The sequence below is a fragment of the Cyrtonyx montezumae genome, unplaced genomic scaffold (genome assembly GCF_038088225.1).
Source record: "Cyrtonyx montezumae isolate F1298 unplaced genomic scaffold, pur_monq_1.0 scaffold_8, whole genome shotgun sequence".
Lineage (NCBI taxonomy): Eukaryota > Metazoa > Chordata > Aves > Galliformes > Odontophoridae > Cyrtonyx > Cyrtonyx montezumae.
The window spans coordinates 23,193,631-23,221,597 of NW_027072089.1; the positions used below are offsets into that span (position 1 = coordinate 23,193,631).

Sequence of the window (27,967 nt, forward strand, 5' to 3'; positions counted from 1 at the left end):
TCTGCCTTGACTCCCCTTGGCCCTGTTGTATCCAGCCCACATCTACAGCTGAGTATTGCTTCTTAGAATTTTTCACTATCTTTGGGACTAGAGGAAATCTCCATCGACTTCATCTGCAAGAGCACACAGAATTGCACAATCAGTCTCTAGTGCTACTTCATCCTCTCTCTAATTTCCTAAAGAGAACCAATTAATTTTGTTAATTTTGACCCTCTTCCAAGCACACCCACTCTTTGGAAAGTTTTTCCCTATTAGCTGAGATAGTGTATGTGTATTTTGCAACTTCAAGCCTTACTGCTTCCTCCTAATTTTTTTAGTCAAGCTTCTTTTCCTAATCTACCCATTACTCCTGTCATCTCTGAAAATGCAGAATGGATTCATTTAGTGAGCACTTGTTTCCAACATACAAAGATAAATATAAATCTGGGGTGTGCTGTAGATATACAGAATTTAATACTATATCTTGATATCAGTATTTAGCCCTTAGGCAATCTTCTAGCTATAAAATGCCATATAGAGTTGAAATATCTCTGTTGCAATGCACTTTTGTACAGGCAGATGGAGTAAGAGACTCACACCCAGAAAAAGTGGTGGTGAAAGTGACTTCAGAGCTCCTATTGCTGATTTTCAGAAGTGCAGACTGTAGAAAATAGGATAAAATTAAAGAGGCAAAAAATTACTGCAGGAGAGATTCTCCTTTGGGAAATGAAGTTTTGTTAAACAACTGAAGCTTCTAAAATATCCACTGATTTTCACGAAATGCTACAAAGAAAAAAATTGTCGAGTGCTTTAATAACGTCAGTGTGGTTAATTCTGATGGTTTATAGAATAAATGTTCAGTGTTTGAAACTCAAAGCTGTTTATTAGTTAATTATCTTAGGGGAATGCATCTGTTTTCCTGAAACTTGCATTTTAAGAAATTACAAGAAGTTCCCATTATGAATGAGAACAACTTTTAGAATCAGAATTTCCTACAAGTTCTGATTGCTGAGCAGCTGCAAACAATTGGAATGATGCAATCACAGAAGTAACTTGTGAGTTGCACTGAAGATGATGAAGATGTTTAGGAATTAATTCTAAGGTTGGAGACTAAAGAATTACATCCTTCTACATTCACTTCTGTCAGTGTAAGATCTTGTGAGAATAATAATGCTCTAGGTCTGATCTCTGAATTGTAATGTCCTGATGTGAACCGATACAAATGTCTGTATTTAAAAGAGATGAGTGCATGTGAAATGTAATTACAGGTTACTTTGTTCTTTCGTTAACATGCAAAATGATACAAGAGATAAAGAACAGTTAAATTCAATAATTAATTGACTGCATGGAAAAATATTGCTATGTTCTGAAAACCTGAAAGGACTTTTTGTAGGAAAAAAATGCACTGTGGGACAATTTCACATAACAGATGCTCTTTTTGTAAACAAAATATTGCTGATGGGAATACTGACCTCCAAGAAGATGCCAACCACTGTTCATCTATCGTTCTTTGCTGATCCAAATTTAATATTGATGTTGAACCATATATTTACTATTGCAAGTGATGACTGAACCCAACTATTTGGTCATCTTTTTAATGCTGGGGACCTCCACCTTTCAGAAATGTGCTATTTTACATCTACACATTTCTGCAAGGCGTAGGTCACATATACCACTGGGAAAAACACCAGAACCAGGTATTTTGTATATCGTTGTATGTCTTATATCCCACAGGTTGCTCCTGTCCCCTGCATCATTATCTGCTAAAACTTCAGCACTTGGAAATCTGCTGATTCTGGGAACTTTACTAATAGCTCATGAGGCAGAGTTAAATGCTGCCTTGTTCTGCTGCTTATACAATTTTAACAAAGGAAGGTAAAGCTTTGCTTTGTTGCCTAAACAAGCAAATTCAAACAAAGCCCTACAGAAAAGTATGGTTAATCTCTGATGACATTTGCACAAATTTCAATTGGGCAAGCACATCACCAATTACGTCAACAGAAGCAGTACAACCATGTAAAAAATAAAAATAAATTACTTCTTAATTATCAGGATGGTAGTTATTCATTATTGAACCTTGCACACAATATGAATTATATATATACTGTAATATGCATACATATATCCAATATACATATTACACACACTATACATTTTATAAATTAAATTGCATTTACTGCTGTCAGTGGGAATTGCATGTTGGGATGTTTTCCTATTGCTCTGCTCACTTAACCTCTCCATGCTTTGAGATGACATGCCAGTACAGGTCTCCCCTCTTCTATGCATACATTTCAAATTGTTTTTACCTCTGTGCTTGGCACTGTATTGTTTCCTTCTTCAAAATTATGCTAGTGTTATTCTTTTTCATCAGCACTCGGAGGAGAAAACAAGTATATTGAGTGTACTTTTTACTAAAATGCTTTACCAAAACAGCCTTTTGTTTTGGTAGCAGTTCCTGTTTCAGCCAGGCTTCTGGGTCTGAGTGCAGGTCTTTGCTTTGGTTTTGTACGTCAGAAATATGAAGTGCTTCTAAAGTGCCTTCCACAAACAAATTCTCTCTTCCCCTTCCACCTCCTCCTCCTTTTCCCCCCTTCCTTTCCCAAGTCCCACTGGCAAGTTCTTTGAGTAACTACACAGTATAATTAGTACTAATTAGTATCTCCGCTTTGAAGGATCGGTGTGGTTCTTGGTGACAGAAGGAAGACAGTGTGGGATGCAATCATTTCGTCTAGAAGTTCAGGTCCAAGACAGGGGCTGAGAGAATCTCTACATACCTCTGACCTAGACATGAGGTGAGTAAGTGAGCCTGTGTGGAAAAGCTGAAGGGAGGGCATTCATTGGCACAATTCCTTGCAGGATTTTACACTTACTTAAAAGAAAAGAAGAATTCAGAATTCCTTGCTGCACAAACAATTTTTGCCACTAAAGCAGGCAAGAGATTATTATTCCTCTCTTTGCTTTTCTGTGTATATTGCAGGAATTAGAGTTTATGGACTCTCAAACTGTCTGTAAATTATGGAAATTATTCCTCGTATGGTTTGGCAGAGGTTCTGAGGAAAAAAAGCAGCAGTAGAAAGGCATTTGATACACATTTGTTGGCATAACAGTAAATATGAAAAAACTTTTTCTGGTAAACATCTTTGAGTGGGGGAACAACATCAAGGCTGTCCACTTCACTGAGAATCTTATACTTAGTGACAAACTTAGTTTTACTTGTTTTCTAACCTGGAATTTCTAAGGGCTTGAGCTTCCCCTTTCAGCCATCCTGGTGTTTGCTCCGCCAGTCATCCTCCACTGAGCAGTTCCTGAATCCCATGTGTTCATGGGCCAGAAGTCCTGGTCTTTTATAGGTCTCTGCACCTGGTCTCTGCACCTGGAAATGCTTACAAACACTGCCGAGGATTCTGAGCATTGCTTTCTAGCTCCGCCTATTCCTATTTCCTTCCTCTCTAGTCCCTTGCACTAAACCTGGCTATCAAAGGTTTACTATTCCATACAAAGCTATAATTCTGCTTGATTTAGGCTACTGAGCAAGCTTACATGTGTGTAAGCTTTCTCAAAAGTGTCTAGAGATGGGTAAGAGACTACTGGTTTGTATCAAGGTCTCATTCATAATTCTCTCTGCTCACAGTTGCCAAAATCTCTCTCGATAAGGAACTAAAGCTGCAAACTCCTGAAGACTTTTTGCAAGAGCACATCTGGCCCAATTCAGGGAGAAGTTGATCTCCACAAAGAGAAATGAGAGTTTCTGCTGAGTTGTAGAAGATCTGTAGAGGACATCCTTGATAGGGTCTTCGGCTCACATTGCATAAAACACAGCTAAACTCAAGGCTTTACAAAGGGCAAAGATCAATAATATGCTCTCCCAGAAAATCTAATTGGCATGCTGATACACTGAACACCACTGCCAAACTAAATTATTGTGGAACATAACTGCTCTAGCAGATTAATTTCACTTCGAGCCTCTTCTAAAAGGTATGCCAGCATCTTTTGATTGATTGATTTCTAATGCTTTTAAAGGAGTCATGCTGAATGCTGAGGAGAGTCTATCATAAGCATTGTAAGAGAGATGGCCTTTCAAATTTATCTCTTGACTCTTGTCCAGTTGTTAATGAAAGGATTTTTTTCAGGACTTGGTCTGCATTGGCTAGGAAGTAGAAGTAGCAGCTCAGGAAGTGGGAGAATATTTTTCTGTTTTATTTTTAACCTGTCCCTTTACTTATTTGACAACTTAATGATATGTCATAAAATAATATTATTTTTTTTCCTGACATTTTGGTTATACTTTAGCTGTACTAAAAAAGCAATGTCCAAAAGCACTGGGAAAAATCTGTTTCTGCTACTGCTTTCTGGAGCTGTATAAGCTGTTCAGTCTCCCCTTTATGACTGCTAATCAGCCTTACAACCTCCAGCCAATTTGTACAGAACACGTCATCACCATATCTTGAGGCATTTATGTAAGTACTAGATTTAGTTGTTAGAGCAGAGTTTTGTTTACATGATCAAGTGATTCACTCTGTATTTGTTGATATCAGTGTTTCCAAGGGATTAGGGATTCCAAGACACAGTACTTCTGATCTTCCAAAGAGACATCCTGTACAACAGTCCCTTGAGAATGCAGAAAGGCCAACTGTAAGTTTAAGCCACTTTGATGTAGTAGTAAATTGTCATCTGTTCTGCAGTGACACAGGACTATACAGCTCAGCTCAGAAGGCTGCTGAGTAGGATTCCTTCCTTTACAGGAGGCACTTCTGTCTTAAAGCTGTGATCAGGAAAAACAAAAGGTGAGGCCGAACTACAAGGTGTAATAAAAATGTCATTTCTATGACTTAGAAAACTCAAAATAAGTTTAACCACTTCTTTGTAAGTTTGAATTGACCTCTTGTGGGAATACAAGAAATAAAGCTTAACTCCTGCAATAGGAGCACTAGTTGTGCAAGTTCAGAATAAGTTGAAATGTAATAAAAAATAAAAACAAACAGAGAAATGGAGAATCTTATAGTTTGGTAATTTATACCTTAAAGAACTTCAGTGGGACTGGATGTGGTACAGCCTCCTTTGTTAGGAAGAAACAGATAGTTCAGCCACTTCCTGGTTTCCCCTGCAAGCCAAGGTCTGCTGGGGACAGGCTGGCCTCCCTCCAGCATTACACCTCTCTTGGGTGCATTTTGTCTTGCTCGAGTTCTGAGATTGGAGAGATCCCTTGACTCTGAAGTTCATCCCCTCCATCGACCAGATTTTCCTTCTTTTCTCCGGTTAAAGCAGAGATACCGTACCAGACATTGTGATTTTCCTTGAAACAAACATTCTGAATCTGCAAGGATTATGGCTGGACAACTTTTTCACTCTTCTGCAGGACTGCACGCACAGCAGATCCGTGCACACTGAATGTTTCACTCATACTGTACTGCTTTGAAGTCACAGCTTTCTTCCTTGGTTTGGATTCCAAAGCACAGGCATAGTTACAGAACAGGAAACAGGTGGAGAAATACTCCACAGCTTCTTACACTTGCTTTGCACAGATCAAAATGCTGGCATGTCAAGAGCAACTTATTGTCAAGTTATTATCCACGGTATACGTCCATTTTCTTCAACCACAAGTGACCTACTATATGCTTTTCTTAGCAAACAGCTTGAAAACTCCTGTTTTTAAGTTACCAAAAGGACATGAAGGTTACATATGTGAATCTGCATTCTTGGGAGCTATGGGTGCATTGTGAATCCCTCACTTGTTTCCAGGGGTGGCAAATGTAACCTGTTCCCTGTCACACAGAAAGAAGTGCTTTACGTGCTCTGAAAATTACCCAGTCAAAACAGTGCAGGTGAAAGTATAACACGAAGGTGCTTGTACCAAAGAAGAGGAAAGGAGAGGAGAGAAAAGGAGAGGAGAGTTGGAGAGTAAAGTGAAAGGAAGAAAGAAGAAAAAATAATGTTTCTCTTTAAAACTCTCCTTTTGCTTGAGTTTCAGTCTTGTGTGTTTCCCTGAGACTTTTCCCACCTTCAGTCAGTCAGTGAACCAGCTCATCCACTCATCATCACCCTGCTATTTTTCAACAGGACCAGAAAAGGCAAATTGCTTTTATAATAACTAATGAAAACCAACCCTTTTATGATATGGTTGTTGCTCATTTTACCCAGTGGATATCAATAAAATAAAAAGAACTCCCCTGAGCAGCACATTTGAGAAGCTGGAATGCTTTTAAGAGCAACAGGTTAGAAGGGGTGCTAAGACATAATGCGCATCACTCTTTAGAAATAACTCCTTGGGGGAATTCTACATAATTCTTCATGATTAAAAACTTTGCAATTTGCTGCAGTAGAATTAAAACTACTTTATAACATCAGTTGTTGAAGCAGCCTTCTTTTATACTAGCCATCTGACTGCTGCTGTGATTCCCTTTTCTGCTCCTCATCCTCCTTTAGCAGGGCACAGAATTCAGACACTTGATGTGATGGCTCACACACAGTGCAGTCCCCACATCTGGATAAGAGTTGGATCCAGATCTGCTTGTGTTTGTTTATGCATTGGTGACATTCATTATTCATAATTTATGTACTGTATCATAATAAATGTGGGGAGAAAGGTGTAGCAGCAATAAAAATATATTCTGATTAAATGCTTTCTGTCTGTTATCTAAAAGGCACACAGTACAAATAAAGCCTTCTGGGAGCAAGAAGGAGAAGGTGAACCTGAGCAGTCAGCACAGATTTACCAAGGGTAAATCATGCCTGACCAACGTGATTACCATCAGTGGACTCCATTTGTGGTTTCTGAGGTAAAGGAATACCAACAAAGACCGAAAGGAGCTGCTCATACTAAGCTCAATAGAAATCTAAATAATCAAGACAAAACAAACAACACAAAAAAAAAATGCCTCATGGACTCCAAAGGTCAGTACAATTTGCTTGTGGAGGATAACTTTGCAAAACAAATTCCTTTATCTCTTAGGAAGCTGCTAAGATTGACTGCATCACTGTACACTGTGTTTATGACTAGTTGTCTTCATTCTCAAGCTATCTCCAAAGGTATTGCCTAAGACTGTAGTCAGCTTTCTGCCAGCAACCTTTAGCCAGATGGGCAAGTGGGTACTGAAATAACAGGAAACATGGAGGGCTTAAAGTTTAAAGTGCAGGACAGATTTTAAAAGGGAGATCTTACACATCTTCTATGAAAAAAAAAAAAAGTTTAGGAAGTTGGGTTTGTTTAGCTTAGAGAAGAGAAAGCTGTGGGGAGACCTCATTGCAGCTTTCCAGGGAGCTCACAAGCAGGAGGGGGATCAACTTTTTACACATTCTGATAGGGATGGGACAAAGGAGAATAGCTTTACTAAAAGAGGGGAGATTCAGGTTAGATATTAGGAAGGAATGTTTTACTCAGAGGGTGGTGAGGCTCTGGGCAGCCTGAGCTGGTGTGCGGCAGCCCTGCCCATGGCAGGGGGGTTGGAACTAGATGATCCCCTCCAACCTAACTCCTATGATTCTATTATTACCTAGACCCAAGATAATCTCTGCTCTCAGCAGGGGTTCAATACCTCACATCCAATTTTATTCATTTCTTCAAGGAACTGCTTCATTATACTTTTATTTCTACGCCTATGCGAGAAAAAAAAAAGGAAAAAAAAAATCAGGAAAAAGAGTAACAGCTACTGCAAAACAGAAATAAAGAAACAAACTACAAAGCCACGCACTCAAATTACTACCTATACTGAATTGAGTCTTGACACACTGACATTTGCACATGTGATGTCACTACTCCTGAGAGTAGCAGAGGTCTTGAGGAACGAGTCCAGTTTGCCTATGAGTTCAGAGTGAAAGTAATTTATGTCTCTGTGGTTGCTGGAGTATGTGCCTCGATACAATCAGTAAAGATGATCTAGGAGGAAACAACTTACAACATCCGCTTTTTAAAGAAGTTAAAGCTTTTGTAGCAATGTAGAAGTTCTCCTTTGGTACCTTGGAAGTTATACGATACAAAAAATGTTTAAAACTTCATAGGTCAAGAAAAAGTGACCTATGACCACTTCACGGTCTCTTTCTTATGATGGTAATGTGTTATTGTGGAATGGAAAGGCTCATAATAGAGCATGCCATGGTCTCATTCCAGCCATAATTAGCAAATAGTGTACCAATTCCTTCAATACAATGTATTTTAGATTATCATGACAAAAACTATATTTGGTTTAGCAGTGTAACTTCATCTGCTTTTATACTGTGGGATAAAGTTGACATTACATACAGTAACTATTTCCTCAAGTTATTAAACATTAAACGCAAGTTCAAATATATTTTAGTGATTTTTATTGTATATATATTATTTTTTTATTTTTCTGTAAACTAATGATTTTATGTGTATTTCGAGCATTTTAGAGGTGGTATAGACTGTGCTTTAAAATGGAACTATTTCATACCAAATATTTTTAAAATATTCTTTTAAATTTTGCTAGATGTAAGACTAATTTGCAAGGCTCTGATGCATAAATAAGAAAATTAGGTACGCTTCAAGTTAAGGCAAATGTTGTACTGAAGTGGTGTGCAGTTGCATTTAGGACCAATTAAGGAATCATGTATACATGTCTATGACATAACTCTTCAGTATTTCCTTTGGATCACAATTAGCCCTGACTCACTGACAATCATTATTAACACACAGAAAGAAGAGTGAAATGAGACTGTAATGAAAAAAAAAATGTATCTGATTAGGTTATCCAGTTTCCAGTGAGGAATTCAGTGGCGCCCCTGAAATAAAGATGGAATGGCATTTCAGCTGGCTCTGGCTCAGGACTGCTGCCTGCTGCCCATCTGGCAGCAAAGTGATAAAGCACCAACAGCTGCTAAGGGGCATGGAGAAGTTAATTTGAAGGGGTATGCATGCCTGAAGTAACTGCTATAACTGCTTGAAGAAGTAATACTTGCCTCCTACGCCACGGCCATAAGCAGAGACAGTGGAAGAAAGAAAACATAGATGGGCTTTCCAACTGTTACTGACTGGAAAGAGGAAATAAAGGATGATGTAAAGTGTTACACACATAATGGTGAAAGCTAATATTTTTCTAACAGAAAAGAAATTACCTACCTAAGTTAGGCCCTACTGCAATGGCTCATATAATAGTTTGTGTTACTGTGTGAGGAATAATGTGGACTGTATTTTGTGGCTGAGAACACCATGCTGGGCTACCTTTGATATGGTGTAGATGGATTTATTTTCTAAGAGGGTAGCTGGGTTTGCAGGCTGCTGGTTTTGTTTGATGACTTGGGAAGCACTTTACAGCAGATTCATTCAAATGTATAATGTGTTTGATTGAATGTATGCATATTTTGTAAAGATAATTTTAAGTGCTGCAAGGGAAAGATGGAGGCAACGAATCCAACACAGGATGCTAACATAGTGTTTTGAGGATGCAAAGTAAAGGAGCACCAGACAATTGAAAGATTTGTTGTAGCCCAGTGAAAATGGTTGAAACTTGAAATTGTTTAAATAAAGACTGAGCAGCAATGGTACAGGTGGCTTAAAGCCCCAGACGGCCACCTTCACAAATTATATCCAAAGCCCAGTAAAGATTCAAGCTGAAGAAGAGATGAGCTGTAAAAACCTCTGGGTGCTGTGAGGTTTTGTGGACATTTATGCCTGAACACATCTATCAGAGGTTCTGTTTGCGTACTACATACATACGGATAACGTCTCCAATTGTCTACGATACTCATTTGTGTTTTACTCACTGCAGAAAGCACAGTTTTGCTCAGGATACTGTAAAGGGAGGGCAGACCAACATGCCTCCTTTGACAACTAACATTCATGTTCTGCTGAGTCTTTGCAAGGTCAGGTTTAGTGTCCTGTTTTTATTCATTTACCTAATATCACTTCATTAAATAACTGTAGTTTAAACACATGCTTTGGGTTATCAGTGCAAGAGCCCTTTAAGTCAATCTTAAAGTCAATAAGTAGTTTCAGTGTGTCTTAAGGTTGTTTAAACACAGCTATTTGGGCTCTGCTCAACCTTCTAAAAGATGTTTGGTAACATTTGTTCCAAAAGTCCAAATTGCCGTGCACCTGGCCTTGCGCTTGCAAAAGCTGTGTGCCCTACAAAGATCCAATCAGTACATAGGTTTCATATTTTGCAAATACATTAATCTTAATTGCTGTGTGCAAGGATATCTCAGTCTTAGAGGTTCCTCCTCATTATGGAAAAGCTGCTCTCAAGAGCAGAAAAGGGGATGTGGAGGTTGCCCTGCACAGAGCAGTTTTGGGGCTGGAGAGAGAGGCACAGCTCTGTCCCTCTGTCTTTTTCTCGTAGCCTTCCCTGTATAACTCCATTTAAGCAGTACTAACAGGCATTTCTGTGTTTACAGCACCTCTCGTGACTTGAGAGGGTGGAAAAAAATTCTGAAAAGAATACACGGCCCCTTTTCACATGCTTTTTTATCAACATCTTTTCTTGAAGTCCTGTCATCTCTCATTCTCTCATCTATCAATCACATTTGTGTTATGTGTCTGTCATCTGAACTGCCTGAAATGAAGCACTGCTCAGGAGTTTCTGAGTACCTGCTAAGCCTGCTAAGGACTTCTGAATCCTTCAGAAGAAAGAGAGGACACTCCAAGCCTTTGGCAAAATCTTTATTTTGAGCCTAATGGTTACTGCTTTTTCAACTGTGTGCTGTCCCTGTTCTCAGCTGCTGGAGTAGCTGTGCAGACACCGGAGTACAGATAAAGCAGGAAAAAATTGGAGTCTTCTACACTTTTCAATTTCGCAGCACTTAAGAGGTGAGATCACTTTGAAGAGTCTGGCAACCATTTTCTGAACTCAGTTATAATCTGCTGCTATTTTAAATGACACAGCAGAAGAAGGTCAGGCTGCCTACCAAACCCTGACTTATGGGGCTACTAGTTCAGATTCACGTAGGGATAGGATTGCAGTAATTAGAATGGGAAGCAAATTATGCTTCAAATCATGTTTTCACTGGCATCTAATGTAAAATATAAATGTTCCCTCAGACAAAGTTTGAAAGTCATTAGTTTGTCTGTCTGGAATCCAAGAAAAGTAAATATTTGAATAGCTGTACTGCAACCAGGCTTGTAAGCATGTAGATTGATAGCTATGCTTTGTTGCAGCAATAGTGCCTGCTATAGTGTTACACACAGACAACAGTTCTGCTATTGATTTTACAAGTTGGAATTTTTTCAATCCTCATCCTTCTTCAGAGGCATAAAAACAGCTCAATGCCTGCCAGCATTTACCACATTGTGGTTTTTCAGATAAAGGAGTAACAACAAAGATGGGAAAGAGCTGCTCAAACTTTGCTTCTTGAAAACTAATTATAAATCAAGACAACATAACAAAAAATTAATCCCTTGAGCTTCTTTCTGATCTTTGACTGCTGTAACCAAGATCAATAGCCTGCTTTATACCAACACACTTTTAAATGTGTTTGTTTATCCAACCCACAAACTCAAATAGTGTTCTGCTTCAGTGCTGACTTGAAGCTAATGTTAAAGCTGCTTGACAATACTTAACAGCAAGACTCAGTCAAATATGACTGTGCTGTTAAGCCACAATCTTTGGATCTTGGGTTAATTTTTAATGTCAAATACTTCTACAAAACCCACCAATCCAAAAATACTAGGAGAAATTGACCTCCAATTGATAACCTGCTAGAGCTCTACCCTTGCCATGGAAACAGTAAAAATGCAAACTTTTTTGCTTTGCAACTTAGTCTAGCATGCTTTAAAAGGAGATAGATGTATTTTACATATCAGATTGGATAAAGAGTGCTCCGGATGTATCAAAATGCACGTGATAGCTTGTTGAAACGCATCAGCAGATACTGCTAGAACACCACAGATGTGTGGGAACACAGTACACCATTTCTAAACATCAGTGTTCTCAAGAACTGCATCCGATGTTCTGTTGCATGAAAACACAGATTCCTGACTTGTGGCCCCAGCAGAAGTAATCTCATGGTTATCATTTTGAGGTCATTATCATTTTGAACTTTGGCACTGCAGAATTTGGGAAAACAGTCTGAATGTAATTGGTGGTATTTCTTCTACAGCTTACCACTTCCTAGGGCTGCCAATGCTTACCCAGTCCTCAAGACAAATTCCACAGCTTCCAAACTTCAGGCTAGCTATACTACATTGCACCAGCTGCCTCTGACTAAGGGCTTTTTTGGCAAAAAAAAGTAGTTGCGTCGTGGAATGAAAAATATGTGGAAATTTCTTCTGTTAACATAAGGATATCATTTTGCAAGGAAAAATTCCATGTGAGACTTTAAGATGAATTACTGTAAATTTTCCATTACTGAAACAGCTGAAAGCAGCTATAAATGTACCGAGCATAGAGCTATATGTTTGCTTTACATATAGGACAGTATTAAATTTCTCATCTACTTTTCTGGGCTAGAACACTCTAAGGATAATCCTGTAAACCACCACAAATTTCCATAGTTCAACTACAACAGGCTTGTTTAAGGTGTGTCACTATTTGTATATCATCTAACACCAGTGATGTCTCAAAATCTTCCCTTCAAAACCCAGTTACCTCTGACATAAATTAGTCAATTTTGTAGCTTCTACGAAAAGACCTTCACATCAGTGCTGGCAGAATGAAGCAGCATGGAAGCTAACTGAAGCTATAGAGCTTAATGCTATCTTCTCAGAAAAGTCATGCTTCTTCCTCACGAACTGTAATTCAGAAATAACTGTGACGAGTTCTTGGTAGTTCATAACTCAGAATTATGTCAGTTTGTGAGTTGTGGCTCAGCGTAACCTACTCCCCGGATTCAGCATGGACCAGATGCATGGGCTTTAACCAAGTCATTCCTTCACTTCAGTACAGTGACTCACACACTTTGCTGGTTGTATTTCTGTGCTAATATTCCTTGAAATGAAATATGACTTAGGAGAAATTGTGTTTCAGAATGCAGAAGAGCATTCCTCAGATCAAGGACGTACTCTAGCTCTGTAATGCAGACCTGGCAGAACCTCTTGATGAAAATTCCAGCACCACCTACCTCATTATGAGAGCACCTCCCTAGAGAAACACCTTTTCTGGAAGCAGAATAATTATCTGCTGTCACCCAGGTCTCCTCGGGTTTTAGTCAGATTTGCTGGCAAATACCAAAATAAAATATAAAAACAGGGAAGAATTTAGTTCAAATGAGTTTAGAGAGAACCCAAGTACCTCCATCTGAGGAAGAACAGAAGTAGTTCTGGTTGATGTCAATATTTAAATAATATGTACTAAATCCATAACTTTTGTATCAATTACTCATATCAAGGGGAAGAGTTGTTCTTTTAAAGAACATGTTAAACAACATTTGTTGGAAATTACTCACTAAATCAATTAACTTTCTTGGAAGAAAAAAAAAAGCAAAACAAAAAGCACTATCTTTTGGAACACTAAGTGTTTCTCTGGGAGCTCAAGAATTTCCCTTTTTTTTTTTTTTCCAGCATGTTATAATTAGTCTATTAAAAGATGTCTGCTTTTTTTCACATATCTTGGCTTGCTTATATCATCAGTGCACTGCCATTACATCACCCGAAGTAAGAGAACACTTCATGATTCACTAAGCCTGAAAGGTGGACCATTTTTTCCAGTAGCTGGCTGCTTCTCAAGGGTGCGGCTGCTTTTTGCCCCCTGCCGATGATAAGCAGGCAGGCATGCTGGTAGGACTCACAGGAGCCAGCTGCAACCTTGCCTTTGTGGCTGTTGGCTCTGCCTGCAGGAGACTGGCAGCTCTGCTGGATGCCTGTTGAATCCCCGTGGTCTCGCCAGGATGTTTATCCATGTTGCTGCAGCAGCTCCTGCTTCATGACTGTGCCCTGTGTCAAATCTGACTGCGTGCTAGCCTTGCTTCCTGAACTGTTGCTCCAAGGATCTGTAAAATGACAGAATTAGTCTTTTGTGGGGGGAGCAGGTGATGGATGAAACAAATGAATTCCATCCTTCGCCCTTCTAGGAACAGTAGAAGAAATTTCCACTAATGAACTAGATGAAATAATTTTGTAGGTTGGAGTCTAATGTCAGCACTGCCACTCTGATGGGCCATGTGTTCCTCATACCCTTTTGTGGAGCCTTTCAGATCTGCTTTCTGCAGTTACAAACACAGAACTCTGTAGGAGCGGCAGTAAGGGATCCACTCCAGCTCTAAGCACAAGGTTATGCTCTTTACACAGAGAAAAATGGGAAGCATAAAACATGCAACTCTGATAGATTTCTCCACTTAGGCTTTCTCATTGTCCACGAAAGCAGCCATACTGAAAAGAAATGACACAATCTGAACCCACCTGTCAGACATGTGTGTTCTTAATTTAAAAGCAGAAATTAATATTTTGTCCTTGTGCTGCTCTATCAAATGTACCTTATGATCTGCCCATCATTTGTTGAAATGCCCTGTTTAATGTGTTGTATGAGCAGGGATGCGGTGCTTTCTTGCCATTTATTAGTATTACTATGGATGTACTGTGTTTGCACTGTGAGTAAAGAGCTCACAAAAATCAAATGGTTGCTGTCAGACACAGAAAACAAACGAAAACCAACACTGATTATGCTGTAGGTGTTTACCTGCAGCTTCCCTGAAGCCAGAATGGTTTCACTAAGCTGTCAGTTCCTCAGGCTGATTCGTGGCATTGCACAGGCTACAGCATTTCTAGTGGCAGTTTGCAAGTGAATGCGTCTGCAGTACGTTCTTCAAGACATGTTCTTCATGTTGAGATTTGGGTGGTTTTTTTTAAATTTATTTAACCATCCTTTCATCTTTTCAACTCCCACACATTCTCATTGTATACACGCTTGCAAATTCCCCAGCAGAATAAAAACTCCACTGGAGCGTATCGTACTTTGAAACGCTGCGAAGAAAACAGAAGCTTTTCCACACCGTGCTGCTGCGCAGGCAGCAGAGACCTGCAAGAAGCCGCTCACTTTCAAGCACTCCCCTCTCGGCTAAACCTCCTCCCCGGACGAGAGGCTCTGAGGAGCGGGCAGCGCTCCTCGGAGCAGCAGCTCGAACCCACTCTGAGGCGTGAGGCCACTCCGAGGCGCTGCTCCGCCCTCGCCGAGGCGCGGGGCGGTCCGGGGGCGGGGCGGTCCGGGCGCGTTCCGCGGGGCCGCCCCGAGCCCCGCAGCGGAGCGCCTGTCTCGCAGCCTCCTCCCCATCCGCCGCGAGCTGCGCCCGCGCTGCCACATCGGCACGGCCGCTCCGCCAGGCGCTTCCCGGAGCAGAGCGGGATCCCCCCAACCCCGCCCGCCGGGAGATGGAGCCCCGCTGCCGCGCTTGCCGCCGCTGCCGCCCGCCGGGACCCGCGCTCCGCCAGGGCCGCCGCTGCGACTGCCGGGCCGGGCAGCTCGGCGCCGCCGCCGCCTAACGCCGCAGCCGAGGGGGCGGCCCTCCGCCCGCACAGCCCCCCTCCTTCCCGCCCTCCCGCAGCCGCTTCCCCACCCGGCGCTCGTCCGGGCTCCGCCGCCCGGAGCGGGCCATGGCGGGGCGATGAGGGAGCGGCCGCCCCTGCCCGCAGGCTGCGAGGGGAGGAGGCGGGGAGCGACGGCGCCGGGCGGCTCGGGGGGATGTGGGGCGCGGGGGCCGCGGCGCTGCAGCTGCTCTCCCGGGCCGTGAGGCAGGGCGCCCGGCAGGAGCTGGGCCGCTGGCTATCCCGGGTGCCGGCGGCGGGAGGCGGCGATCCCGGCGGCTTCGTCCCGGCGGAGGCGGCGGGGGCCGGCGGGCTGCTGCTGGGGCCCTACGCGGAGCAGGGCGGGCTGCCGCCGGCCGAGCTGCTGCTGTGCCCGCTGCCCGAGGCGGGCGGCGGCGGGCCCGGGCTGGCCGAGGCCCGCGGCTGGCGCTGCTCCTGCTGCGTGCTGGGCACCTGCTGGTGCAAGAGCTGCCTCAGCGTGTGCGTCCTGGCGGCCCTGTGCTTCGCCTCGCTGGCCCTGGTGCGCCAGTACCTGCGCGACCTGCTCGTGTGGGCGGAGAGCCTGGACAGCCTTGCCGGCGTGCTGCTCTTCACCGTGGGCTTCATCGTCGTGTCCTTCCCCTGCGGCTGGGGCTACATCCTTCTCAACGTGGCCGCCGGCTACCTCTACGGCTTCGTGCTGGGCATGGGGCTGATGGTGCTGGGCGTCCTCGTCGGCACCTCCGTGGCCCACGTGGCCTGCCGCCGGCTGCTGGCCCGCTGGGCGCTGGACAGGATCCAGGGCAGCACGACGCTCAGCGCCGTCGTCCGCGTGGTGGAGGGCGGCAGCGGGCTCAAGGTGGTGGCCCTGGCGCGCCTGACGCCCATCCCCTTCGGGCTGCAGAACGCCGTCTTCGCGGTGAGTCCCGGCGGCGGGGAGCCGTGGCCTTGGGTTTCTTCTGGCGGTGGGGAAACAACCCCCTGCCCGCTTCTGGGGGCCGCCTGGACCTTCTTCAGGCGGGTTCTGAGGCGCTTCATGCAGTGACATTGCTCTGCCTGCTCTCTGGCTTTCAGGGCCGTTAGAAAGATGCGTCAGGATGCGCTATAGCAAAATCCACACGAGAACGTAGTGCTTTAGGGTGCCTGTGTTTCTGAGGTGATCAGAGTGGGAGGGCACGTTGTATTTTTGGGCAGCCTGGCCTAAGCTGCTCCGTACACCAGTTAGAGTAAATGTTTGTATTGGAAAGAAGGTAGCGGGCATAGTCCTCACCCATGAAAGGGGCAGCGTGTTTTGGGCAGGGAGCAGTCAGGTGCAGATTCAGAGCTGTGCAGTACACTGCCAAAAGTGAGCTGAGCTCAGGCCTGCTAAACACCTGCTCTTTTTTCCTACTTTTATACCCACACAGTTTATTATTTTAAATATATAATATTACCATTTTGTATTTTCTTTAATCAAAGAGGAAAGTGAGGAAGGAAGTAAAAAGGGCATGCAGTACACCTTTTTGAGTTCGTGCTGTTGATGGGGTGATTTACTACTTTACAGCATAGTCAGATAAAACTCAGTGCTCAATCTTTAATTGAGAACATGTAACGTGAACTACTGCACTACCGAAAAATAAAGATGTTGCCTCAAATCTAGGAATTCGAAACAGTTTCTCACAGCAAGTGAAGTTTCAGCTAAGCGTGGAATTCAGAGTTCAATTAGTGCAGATTTAGCTGCGCTGAGTTTTTGAAATCTGACTTACTTGAAGATTTAAATTTAAAATGCAAGGGGTATCGCAGCCACGCATCCATTTCCTGTGTTCTGAAATTAAGCAGTGATTTTGAAAAGGATTGGTCTTAATAGTGAAAAACAGTAAACTTGAAGTCTTGAGAAAATCTAAACATCTTGAGTTTCGCAGCAGTCTGGTTTGTGCTTGTTTTCTTTGTGTGTATTTATAAGTTGAACTGAAGAGAAAATGCAAGGGAATGTCAGAAGTGATAGTCGAGGTCTGGGGACGAGGGGTAGCCTTGAGGTGAGAGAGGATAAATGGGTTTCTCCAAGCGCTTGTTCTGTGATGTGTGTTTTGGGAATTGCAGGGGAATGTAGAGAGGGAAGGAAGGGAGCATTCTGACATTTGACTGGTGACAGGGTCACGTATTTCCAAACTGCACCTGGAAGAAAATTTCTTTTTTAGAAATGGGAATTAGTTTCTCACCAGCCAGCTGCCGACACCTTGCTTCTTAAGAGCATTCTGCAGCTGTTTGTGAAAGCGCTGAGTATTGGGAGCAGTGGTGATACGTATTCACGTGACTTTCTAGAAATCTGTAAGATAAAAAAGTGTTTGTATGTTTTTTAAGTGAGTTTCGTGTATTTGTTAGTCCTCTAGTGTGCAGCCAGCATGGCCAGGGCAGTGCTGATAGCTCCAACTATGAAGTGTTTGTTCAGCCCTCTCCCCTCTGCAGCTCTGAATGTTTTGTAGGTAGGTCTGTGAGGAGGCACAATGTGCAGGTTATCACCTCATCCAGCTAATGGGTCTCCAGTGTGAGGTTTGTGCAGTCTGATTATCTGCAGTGCCTAGTGTAGCCTGGATCGGAATTCATCACTTACTTTTTCATTTCTGAGAGGGCTATTGTGTGGAGGATATAAGCGGACTAGAAATTGTAGTGCCTGAATGTATGCCTGTGGTATCAGAAATAAGTGAAATTTTTCTGGAATACTTCTCAGTGAAGTAAGACTTTGAGAAGTGTTATGTGCTTTTTAGCCACATGCTGGCTGCTTACTTTCCTTGCTGGGAAGTTAGTAGCAATTGTTCATTTTTCTGTTGTTTGTACTTTTCTTTATTATTATTATTATTTTTTAATTTCTTGAGAACATAAAAAACACTGAAATTGTTCTTTGCTTTCCGTTTCCAAGCCTACCTGATCTGAAGCACGTGGGTTCATAAATTCAGGGGAGAGAAGTCTGCCAAAGAAGTCTGGGGGTCCCCAAAGACCCCCAAACAGTGCCCTGGCATAAAGTGTATTTTTTTATACAGAAATGAACCAAAGGGTTCAGCTGCAAAGAATGCTCCCAAGTTTTATCAAAGCCTGTCCAAGGCTTAGTGGGAGAGTTTCTGGCTCACGCTGCTGTTACCACAGTGGTTAGTTCTTAGTTTATTTTAATATGTTGCTGTGGCCTGTAACACAGTGGTATCCATGCTTACTTTGGGATTTCACTGTTATTTTTTCTGACATGAGCTCTCCTTAGAAATAGTGTCCTATTAGTCTCTGTCAGTTTGGCAGTGCAGACCATGGTTAGATAGGTAATGTTTTATAGGAGGGAAGATAAAGTAAGCCGTGAGTTTTACTGAAAATGTGTCAGGTTATTTAGCAAGGGACACTGCTTCTTGCCTCTTCTGGGGGAGGGGATACCATTGTAGATCAAAAACCCACAAATAAAATTTTCCTTTCCTCCTTTAGCTTTTGTCTTAGTGGAACACACAAGGCACTATCCAGCATGTGTATTGGCAGCCCCTCCTTTGTTTTGAGGCAGTGGTCCAAAATGCCCCTTTGCTTTAGGACAGATTCAGAGTTGCAAACGTGTGCCTCTGCTGCTGGAGTATCCTTAATATATATTAAGAAATGAAAGAGGTGCTTAAGTGTTAAAATGGTTTTTGGAAGTTTCCCAGTTCCATTAGATTTAATGACAGTGTTCTACTTAGGAAATCTTGTCTCAGTGCTAGCATTTCAGAGACTTTTAATAGCAGTTCCTTCATTCCCTTGGCAGTAAGGGAAGTTTCAGTTGTGCATCCTTATTACATGGACCAGATTACTGCAATATATATTTTTTTAAACTAGTCTTTTGAAAGCATCAGTCAGATATGAAGTACTGACATAATTGTGTAGTGCTTTTTCATTAGACATCTACATTAAACTTGCATAGAGTGGGAAATCTACTGTTGGTGTTGCTGCTATATATTTAAAACCATGGGAGCTGTAATTTGCAGCGTGAAGATTGGAATCATCTTATTGGGTCTCATTCCAGTAAATTACTCTTGATCTTTATGCTTCATTACATCTTCCTCTTCCACTGCCCTTCCTTCCCCCAAAAACTTTCCACTAATAGTGCTTATAGCTGCAAGAATCTGACAGTGTGACTCTCGCAGTAACCAGAGTGTATTTTAAGAATAGTATGATGAAGTGAGTAACTTTGCTGCTATTCTTTTGTCTTCAGCACTGTACAGAACTTTCAAGGTCAGTAATCTCCTTGTAGCCTCCCAGTGTTAGGAGCTGTTCTTAATTAGTCCTGGTTTTATTATTATGTCATCAACTGAATTGTCTAGAAAATGCATCAGAACTTTTTCATAGCCATTTTATTTTTAACCCATTGTTTCCTTCTGATTTCATTTTCTTGCATAAATGTCTTTTGAACTCTTGCATCTTGAATCTATATTTTCTCAATGGTTGCTGTACTGAATTAGCTATGTAAACTGTACAATGCAAACTGCCTGCATACTGACTGAGAACAGCAATTTCTTGGAAAAGAGAGAAAAATATTCTTTTTAATCTTTTTTTCCAGGAAAGATTAAGAAAAACTATAGTTGTGTGTATTGTTTTGTTTACTAATCAAGTTTGATACCAAATGCCTTTAGCTGAAAATCCTTATGATGCCTGTCTACGTAGGTTGCTCAGAAAGTAATGCCTTCTGTTTATTTTAATGAAAACTACAAGAGATACAAGAGCACAATTACATCGTCTGATAAATTCTCAGCTACAGATCATTATTTTTCAACACCACCATTAGCTATGCATTTTTGCCAGTGATGAACAAGAGCTTACATGCTGCCCTTATAAAAATCTGTGCCAGCAGAAGTGACCCACTGTTGTATAGCTGCTGTGATGGTGCACTGCTTGTGAGAGGTTGCCCATGCGGTCCATCTTTGATCAGCCCAAACAGGTGGAAGTCAGAACGTGCCAAATCTGGACTGTATGATGAGTGTAGTAGGACAGTTCAGCCAAGATGGGCAAAGTGCTCCATGGTCTTCAAACTGGTGTGAGGCCTGCGTTACTGTGCTGCACGAGAAAGGTTATCTCCTTCTCTGTCCTGACTCTGGAAGTTTGAGCCTTCAGCTTAGTCAGTGTCATGATGTAGTTATCAGATTTGATGGATTTTCCAAGTTCCAGGAGATGCCTTTCCCATCCCAACAGGCAGTGCTCATCACTTCACCCACTGGCAGCTGCACCTTGAACTTTTTCATAGATGGAGAATTCACATGTCCCCACTGGACTGTCATTTTGACATAGGCTCAAAGTGGTGGCACCACATCTCATTACCAGTTAAGATGTGATTCAGGAAACTGTCACCTTCAGCTTTGTATTGGTTCAGTAGGTCTTGACAAAATTGTTTATGGTGTAATTTCTGTTATTGTGTGAGCATTCATGGGACCCATGGGGTGCAAAGTTTGCAGTATTCCAAGATGGCTGCCAATGTTACCAATGCTCATATTGGTGCTCATATTCAGTTCTGTATACAGTTCCCATGTTGTAATTTGCTGATTTGCATGGATGAACTGATGGAGATGGTCTTCATAGTGGTGTGACAGCTGTGCGTGACTGTCTGGAATGTGGCTTTTCTTTCACATCACTGTCACTACTGCTGCTGAGCACCACCCACTGCCTCGCTCTGCTCACATCTGCTCCTTGGTCTCCATAGCATTCAGTAAGCATCAAATGTCAATGAGTGCCGTTTTTTCTGCGTGGAGTTCAGTGACACACCTTTGCTCCATGCACACTTCTGTGTCAGATGCCATTTTGTCAGACTCCTCCTCTGCTGTCATCTGTCACATGGCAATGACGTGTAACAGAATATTGGTGGGAAGGTTCAGCCTCCACTGCCATACCACCACTATTCGCCTCTCCTTTTGTGGGCCAACAAATAGAAGACATTACTTTCAGAGCAGCCAGCATATATCTATGTAATTGCTATATATCTTAATGAGCTCTATAGCTTCGACTGCAGAGGCAAATTGTACATGCCTGGCCTGCCACACTGCCATTCTGTTTACCAAGGTCATATTTAATACAGCAAAATTTCAGTAATTGCCTGTTGTTTCCATATGTGTAAACCAAAGAAAACAGGCGGTATTTGTATCAGTTTTTGAATTAGACTTTTACTTTTGATAAAGTGCTTTCTTCAGATTCTCATGAATTGTAGGGCTCTGATCACCATGAAGAAGTCAATATTTTAAATGAACAATGTAATTACATCCTTAGTGAAAGGTTTGCACAGAGATGCAAGTTTAAGAAGACAAAATGGAAACTAGCCACATACTGTTCTTTTATGTCACTGTGGATTCACTGACAGTGAAAAGTTTAAATGGAGAAACAAATTGGTTTTATTTTCTGGCCTAGATGATTCTGGGAAAGGCAGTGTAGTTGGCTGTGCACGCGGGCTGTATTGTTACGGTACACGGCTTCTTACACGTTTCTTTTCAACTTAGGTTACAGATCTGTCGCTGCCCAACTACCTGATGGCTTCTTCAGTTGGGCTGCTTCCTACTCAGCTCCTGAACTCGTACTTGGGAACTACGCTGCGCACCATGGAGGACGTGATCGCAGAGCAAAGCGTTAGTGGATATTTTATATTCAGTTTACAGGTGTGTTAAAACAAGAGTTTTCATAAACTTTGATATTAGTAATGTCACTATTATGACACTATGACTGTTTTGGTAGGCAGTGACTTTTAGATACAGTCTTCAGTTTCACTGTGTGGTTTTTTTTTTTCCTCATCTGCTGTACCAGCAAGATTTGAGGTAGAATTTTGCTTCTGGAGATAGTCTGGAAGCTTCATTCCTATAACATTGTCTCTTCAAGTCACTGAATCTTTACTTTGGAGATCGTTTGCTCCTGGAGATGTGTATGAGGTGTACAAAGATTCAGCATTGTAGGTTCTTTTAGACTGTATAACTTCCAGTCTAAAAGAGGTGGGCTGTAGGAGGTTTGGAGGGATGCTTGTTCAAGCATTCACTGCTGTCACCTTTAGGCATAATGACTCCCTAGTCTGAGGCAGCCATCCTCTTGCAGATGGAGAACTGAATGGGCATGGCCAAGTAGTGAGGGCTTTAGAAGTGTCTGATTTATAATGTTGGTATTTTCAGTAGGTTGTGTAAAGTTGATGATACTGATTTCACACAAGTTTGTGTGTGATGACTGCTTGATAACCCAGACAAACAAGTCGACAGTGTACTGTTTTGCTTTGGTTTTGTTTTCTTTTGTTAGAAGTATTTAGTTCTTTCATACCTTGCATTATAAAAAACAGAACTTAATTAGTGCTCTCCTTTTCTTCCTCAGTTTTGTCCTGTCAGGTTTTGTTCTGTTAACCTTTGTAGTAATCTGCTGAATTTTAGGCTTGCCAAAGCACCTTTCCTCTAGTCAGTGGGCATTCAGCTGTAAAGCAGCGTGCTTTGGGTGCTTAGACCCAGAACCTGTGCCATGTTCACTGCTGACATTGAGCACTCACTATTATTCATAGGTCTTTAGGTGCTGTAGAAATGTAATATAACTAAAACCTAAATCAAAAGATCCTACTTTTGCTCGGAAATAAATTCATGGGACGTGTCTAGTACTTTTTCATGAGCTTTGCTGATGAAATAATTAGTCAGTAAATCTCAGGGACAAGCCTTAAGTTGAAAACAGTTGTAAGCATAAAGGTCAAGAATATATCAGAACAAGATTATATATTAAAACCTCATCTGACAGGGTTGTCACTTCCATGTTGTTTGACCAGCACTTGACATGGTTTGCCAACTTCCAGTTCCTTCTGCAGTCATTTATCTTCCTCAGTGTTTACAGTCACAAGGCTGATGTTTATCAACACTGAGATACAAAACTAACTCCTTTTAACAGATCACCCACCTGTAACTTGAACATACTTGTAATTAAAAGGTTTACTGGAAAAGGCTTGAGTATTGAAATGCCTTTGTGATTGTGAAGTAAATGAGCTCTGTAGTTCTGGTGGAAAATCAGTGTTTGCTCGATTAACCTATATTTTAGTTGTGAAATGTTATTCTGTGTGTTAGAATAATAGAATCGTTAAGGTTGGAAAAGACCTCTAGGATCAGGTAGTCCAACTGTCAACCTGTCAGCAATATTGCCCACTAAACCTTGGTGCTCCAGTGCTAGCAACTATATGTAAGCAGAGATGACGTAGAAAGCCAGAGTGCTGAATGATTTTGCAGGGTTTTTTTTAGCTGGAAATTGAGAGATTTGTGAAATTTGGAGACGAGAGAGAAAAATAGCAGTGTGAAAGCTAAAGTGAAGAACGGCTTTGTTCTGCCCTATTACTGGCAATTCAAGGGAACAGCAGGGTTAGTAGCTTTTAGTGGTCTTTCATTTTTTTCCTCTTTTTCTCACCATTAAGATTTCATAAAATGACATTGTAGTGTTAACTGTTGTTCAGGTAAGCACCAGCTGAAAGGGCTGAATGTCCAAGTAGCTGTGCTCGCCACCTTGACAACAGTTCATAGGAGCTGACTGAGTCCATTAGTGGAGAAATTGCTTATGTTCTCCCAGTTGCTGCCAGGCACCTGCCTTGTGTTTTGCCTGTGTGGCTTTGGCAGGACTTTGATTTAGTAAACAGCTGTAAAAATTAATCATACTTCATGGTTGCCAACATGTATATGTTTTTAAACGATTTGTCTAGGGAACTTGAGCCTACTGGTAGTAATATTTCTCAAACCTGTCAAGTTTAAATATTTGGGTAAGCTCTCAGAATAGGATTTTTCTTGCATGCTCAGAACATGGCGTCTGCAAGTGTATATTTGACTCTTACATCAGCAACCTTTTGAGTCTTCTAAAGAAAAAGTGCAGAAAATAGCTTTTATCACAGGCAGTGGAGCAGGCTGCCCAGAGACGTGGTGAGGTCTCTGTTCTTGAATGTTTTCAAGACCTGGTTGTGTAGAAGTCCTGAGCAGCATGTGCTATCTGGCAGCTAACCCCATTTTGAGCAGCAGGTTGGGCTCAAGACCTCCCATATACTTTCCAGCTGCAATTACACTGCAACCATACTTGTTGCTGATTCCAGTTGGTTTCCTAAAACGTTTTTTAAAATGGAAAAATAATTTACTTCTTTTAAAGGGATCGTCATGAGGCAGCTCTATTTTCTTTGAAGGTTTTATTTATTTTTTTTTAAGGAGGGTCTGTGCTGAAAACTGTAACTGGTGTTTTATGAAAAACAAAGGCTACCTCTGGGGAATATAGCCCATGCTAATGTCCTTGAATGTCTAACATCTAAGCAAAATATGTCCCAGTTTATTCTTGTTAATTTTAGTGGTGAAACTTCAAAAATCCTTAGCAACAAAATTCAGAGCTAAAAACCCATAAACTAACTATAACTACTTATAGATAGTATTTCCTTCTTAAGAAAAAATAACAATGCAAAACCAACGTCCCCAGAGCCATCCTCTGGAAAGCAAATACAGGCTACTGTAAGTTGTTCAGAAACTGTGGTTCTGGCCTATTTTGTCCTGACCTTTGGGAAGCACAACAACACTGCTGCTTTCTGCTATCTTCCCGTAGACAAGAGGTTTTATTTCCTTTTTTCTACATCAATCTGCCTCTGCTGTTTGGCAAATTGCTAATACCAAGTGAAAAATATGTTAATGTTTTAATGGTTATGTGGAACAGCTCGTGTGATTTCTATTGCCATCATTCCATTTCTGTGTGGAGTTATTTTTGCTAAGAGATGCAGCAAAGTGATTGCTTTCTAACAAGTGTGTGAGTGACAATGGAAAGAAACTGTATTTTAAATTCAAATTAATACTGTATATAATGTCTTAGTTTTGGTATGCTAGTAGCAGAATGTGTTGACTTGTTTGGTTTGTTTCCCTTTTCAATATTTTGCCTTTGAAGCATCAGGACAGTAGATGGTTCCATGAGTCTTTACACTGATGACTTTCTGTCTTGTTAAAAACAGTTCCTTTGTATTCATGCCTCCAGTTGAAATAGCCTGCATCACTCTTTTGTTTTATTTGCAGATCGTTATAAGCATAGGACTTATGTTTTACGTTGTCCACCGAGCTCAAGTGGAACTGAATGCAGCTATTGTAGCGTGTGAGATGGAGATGAAGACATCTCTTGTTAAAGACTGCCAACCGAGCATCAGCGGTTCAACGACATACTGCAACAAAAGGACAGTAGCGTTCTCTGGGGGAGGTGTCAATATTGTGTGATTTCAAGTATTAATAAAATAAGGTTTTTGTGAACCTAAGCTATTGCCTAGAAATATCTATGGACAATTCAACTAGCTTTTAAAAAAATATTTCAAATGGTTACAGGTTGTACTGTGGCACAAACCAACTGACCAGCTCTTGAATTGCACATGAGGTGACTTCTAGCAAGAAAAGTAACATGGTGAAGTAACTTGAGATGTAAATGCAAGTTTGGCTGCACCTTTGGTCATTTATTATGCCTATCATGGCCTGTAGTCTGCACTTTAGTTTTTTTTCTTTGCTCCTATAAACAGAAAAATGCTTCTATAAACTGAGAAAAGTAGCACAGAGGTAAATATTTTTCTGCTTAGCATTATTTATAAGGCTGAATAATTATATGCAGTAGAAATTTATTACTGATAAAGATGAATGAGAAAGTATGCAGTTCAATGTACAGTATTCCTGAATGTGCTTTTGCTTCCGGACCTTGGAGTGTATTATTTTGGTAATGGTGGGACCATTTGGCTTTTCCTTCACTTTTATTTCAGGGGTTGAGGATGGGGAGAGAACCCTATATAAATAGTTTTGGTTGAATGTATTTTTGTACGTCATTGAAAATGTTGCAGAGCCGTGCGTATGTAGTCACACAAGCTTAAATCCTACATGGTGGGACTGAAGTGCTCTTAAATAACATTTTAAGTTACACTGTGTAATATGCAAAGTAAAAGGGAAAGCGCAGATGTTATAATAGATTGCAGCGAGGAGCTTCTGTTTGAAGGAAACTTCAAGAGTTAACTAACTTGCGTTGGTTTTACCACCTTGGTGATTGTAACAAAGGGCTGTTCCATGTTAATCCTATTTATAAACAGTTTGATTGGGATAGTGTTTTTCAGCTCACATGCCTGCACATAATAAGGCTTCCAGAACAGGGAGCTAAATCTCTCCCTCAAACACAAAATGAGATACTAGCAGACTAATCTTACATGAAGGTGGCCTTTATTTTATAAGTGAATCTCTCCCTCCCTTTAAAAAGCTTTAAAAATCAGTTGATACGTTTTTTTTTTTCCTACAAGTTTTACATTTTTTAAAAGATGCAATCTATTATAAATTTCATCAGAGTGAAGAAATGAAAACTAGAGGTTTTCTTTGGAAAACTAAATAATGTAGTATGTCTCTGAGGCTCAGGAATTATGACTCCATTTTTGCAAGACAACACTGTATTGGATAACGCTCCTTTTACTTGTGCTATGGACTGTTTTTTCACTGCATTTGAACAGACTAGATACCCTGATAGTATTGTGTGTGTGTGTGTTTGTGTGGGTAAAAGGAAAGCAACAGAGCCTGAAGGTGACATCTTGTGTGCGTTTCCCATAGATACACATGCCAGCATTCAATTGCTCAAACACCCACAAGTCATCTGATACAAGAACAATGAAATGTATTGCTTATTTTGTATTTATTTTGCTTGAGATTTATAGGATGCTTTCAGTTTTCAAGACCGTGTTATTTTCTAACAGAACACAACTGTGCCTCCTTTTTGTAAGGTTGTTTGTAGGGTCCAAGCATCCTTGTCTTGTGGAGACTAGCAGGAGAGCAGCAAGTCTTCAAGGTAGTTGGGAAGCGGAGGTTTAATGGCCTTTGGCAGTCTTACTGCGAGGATGTACAGTAACTCGACAGCTAAGCAATCCTTGGTAGTGAAATTCAGGTTTGCTCTTCAAATGCTTATCCTTTGCAGACGGCTGTTCGTGGGTCTTGTGACCTAAGGAACCGAACCAGTTAAATAACAAAGTTCAGATTGTCTCCTCTTTTTTCCATTTTTTATTTCATTTGTTTATTCCTTTTTAAGGTAATCCGTATATACCTGGATGTGTTCATTTACACATCTCTGCCTCTGACAGCTCCTGTGTGAAAACAAGAGAGCCAGATAACTTCTTGATGGCGTTATTTGTCATCTCAGTACGATTGAGCCCTTCCTTAACTAAACATTTAAACAGTTTTATTTCTTGCAGCAGAGCAATCCTTGAAAAAATGATCTGAACTTTGCTCCATCTTGCTAAATCAACTATACTGCTCTCAAGAGGTTCTCTCTTTTTGTTTTAACTAACTTACGGTTGATTATTGAAGAACATTTCCCAGATATGTATTTTGAAGTGCTTTTATTTCCATGACACTTTGTAACCAGAGTAACTTCACTATATGAACACTTTTGTAGTATGGAAATAGTTCTTTAAGCCTTTTGCATTTTGCTTGATACTTGTAAAATTTGTGTACAAGTTAATGGGAAATGTGCATTAAAAGGAACTTTTCTGTACCATGCCAACCATAATTTTATACAATAAATTCACTCAGATTTCTTTAAAGAAATACGTATTAAATGTTTAGGTTGCTACAAAGCAATAGTTGGAAGGAAAATGCGATGAGATGTCGTCTTTAAACA

At 41.2% G+C, this 27,967-nt stretch overlaps 1 protein-coding gene across 1 annotated transcript; it reads left to right on the top strand.

The window, feature by feature from the left end:
• Window positions 1–15,144: 15,144 nt before the first annotated feature.
• TMEM64 (transmembrane protein 64) lies at window positions 15,145–27,841 on the top strand. The gene is made up of 3 exons (XM_065753676.1): window positions 15,145–16,280; window positions 21,823–21,978; window positions 25,357–27,841. Exons 1-3 carry the CDS (start codon window positions 15,540–15,542, stop codon window positions 25,549–25,551), a joined length of 1,092 nt encoding a protein of 363 aa, XP_065609748.1. The 5' UTR covers window positions 15,145–15,539; the 3' UTR covers window positions 25,552–27,841.
• Window positions 27,842–27,967: the final 126 nt, after the last annotated feature.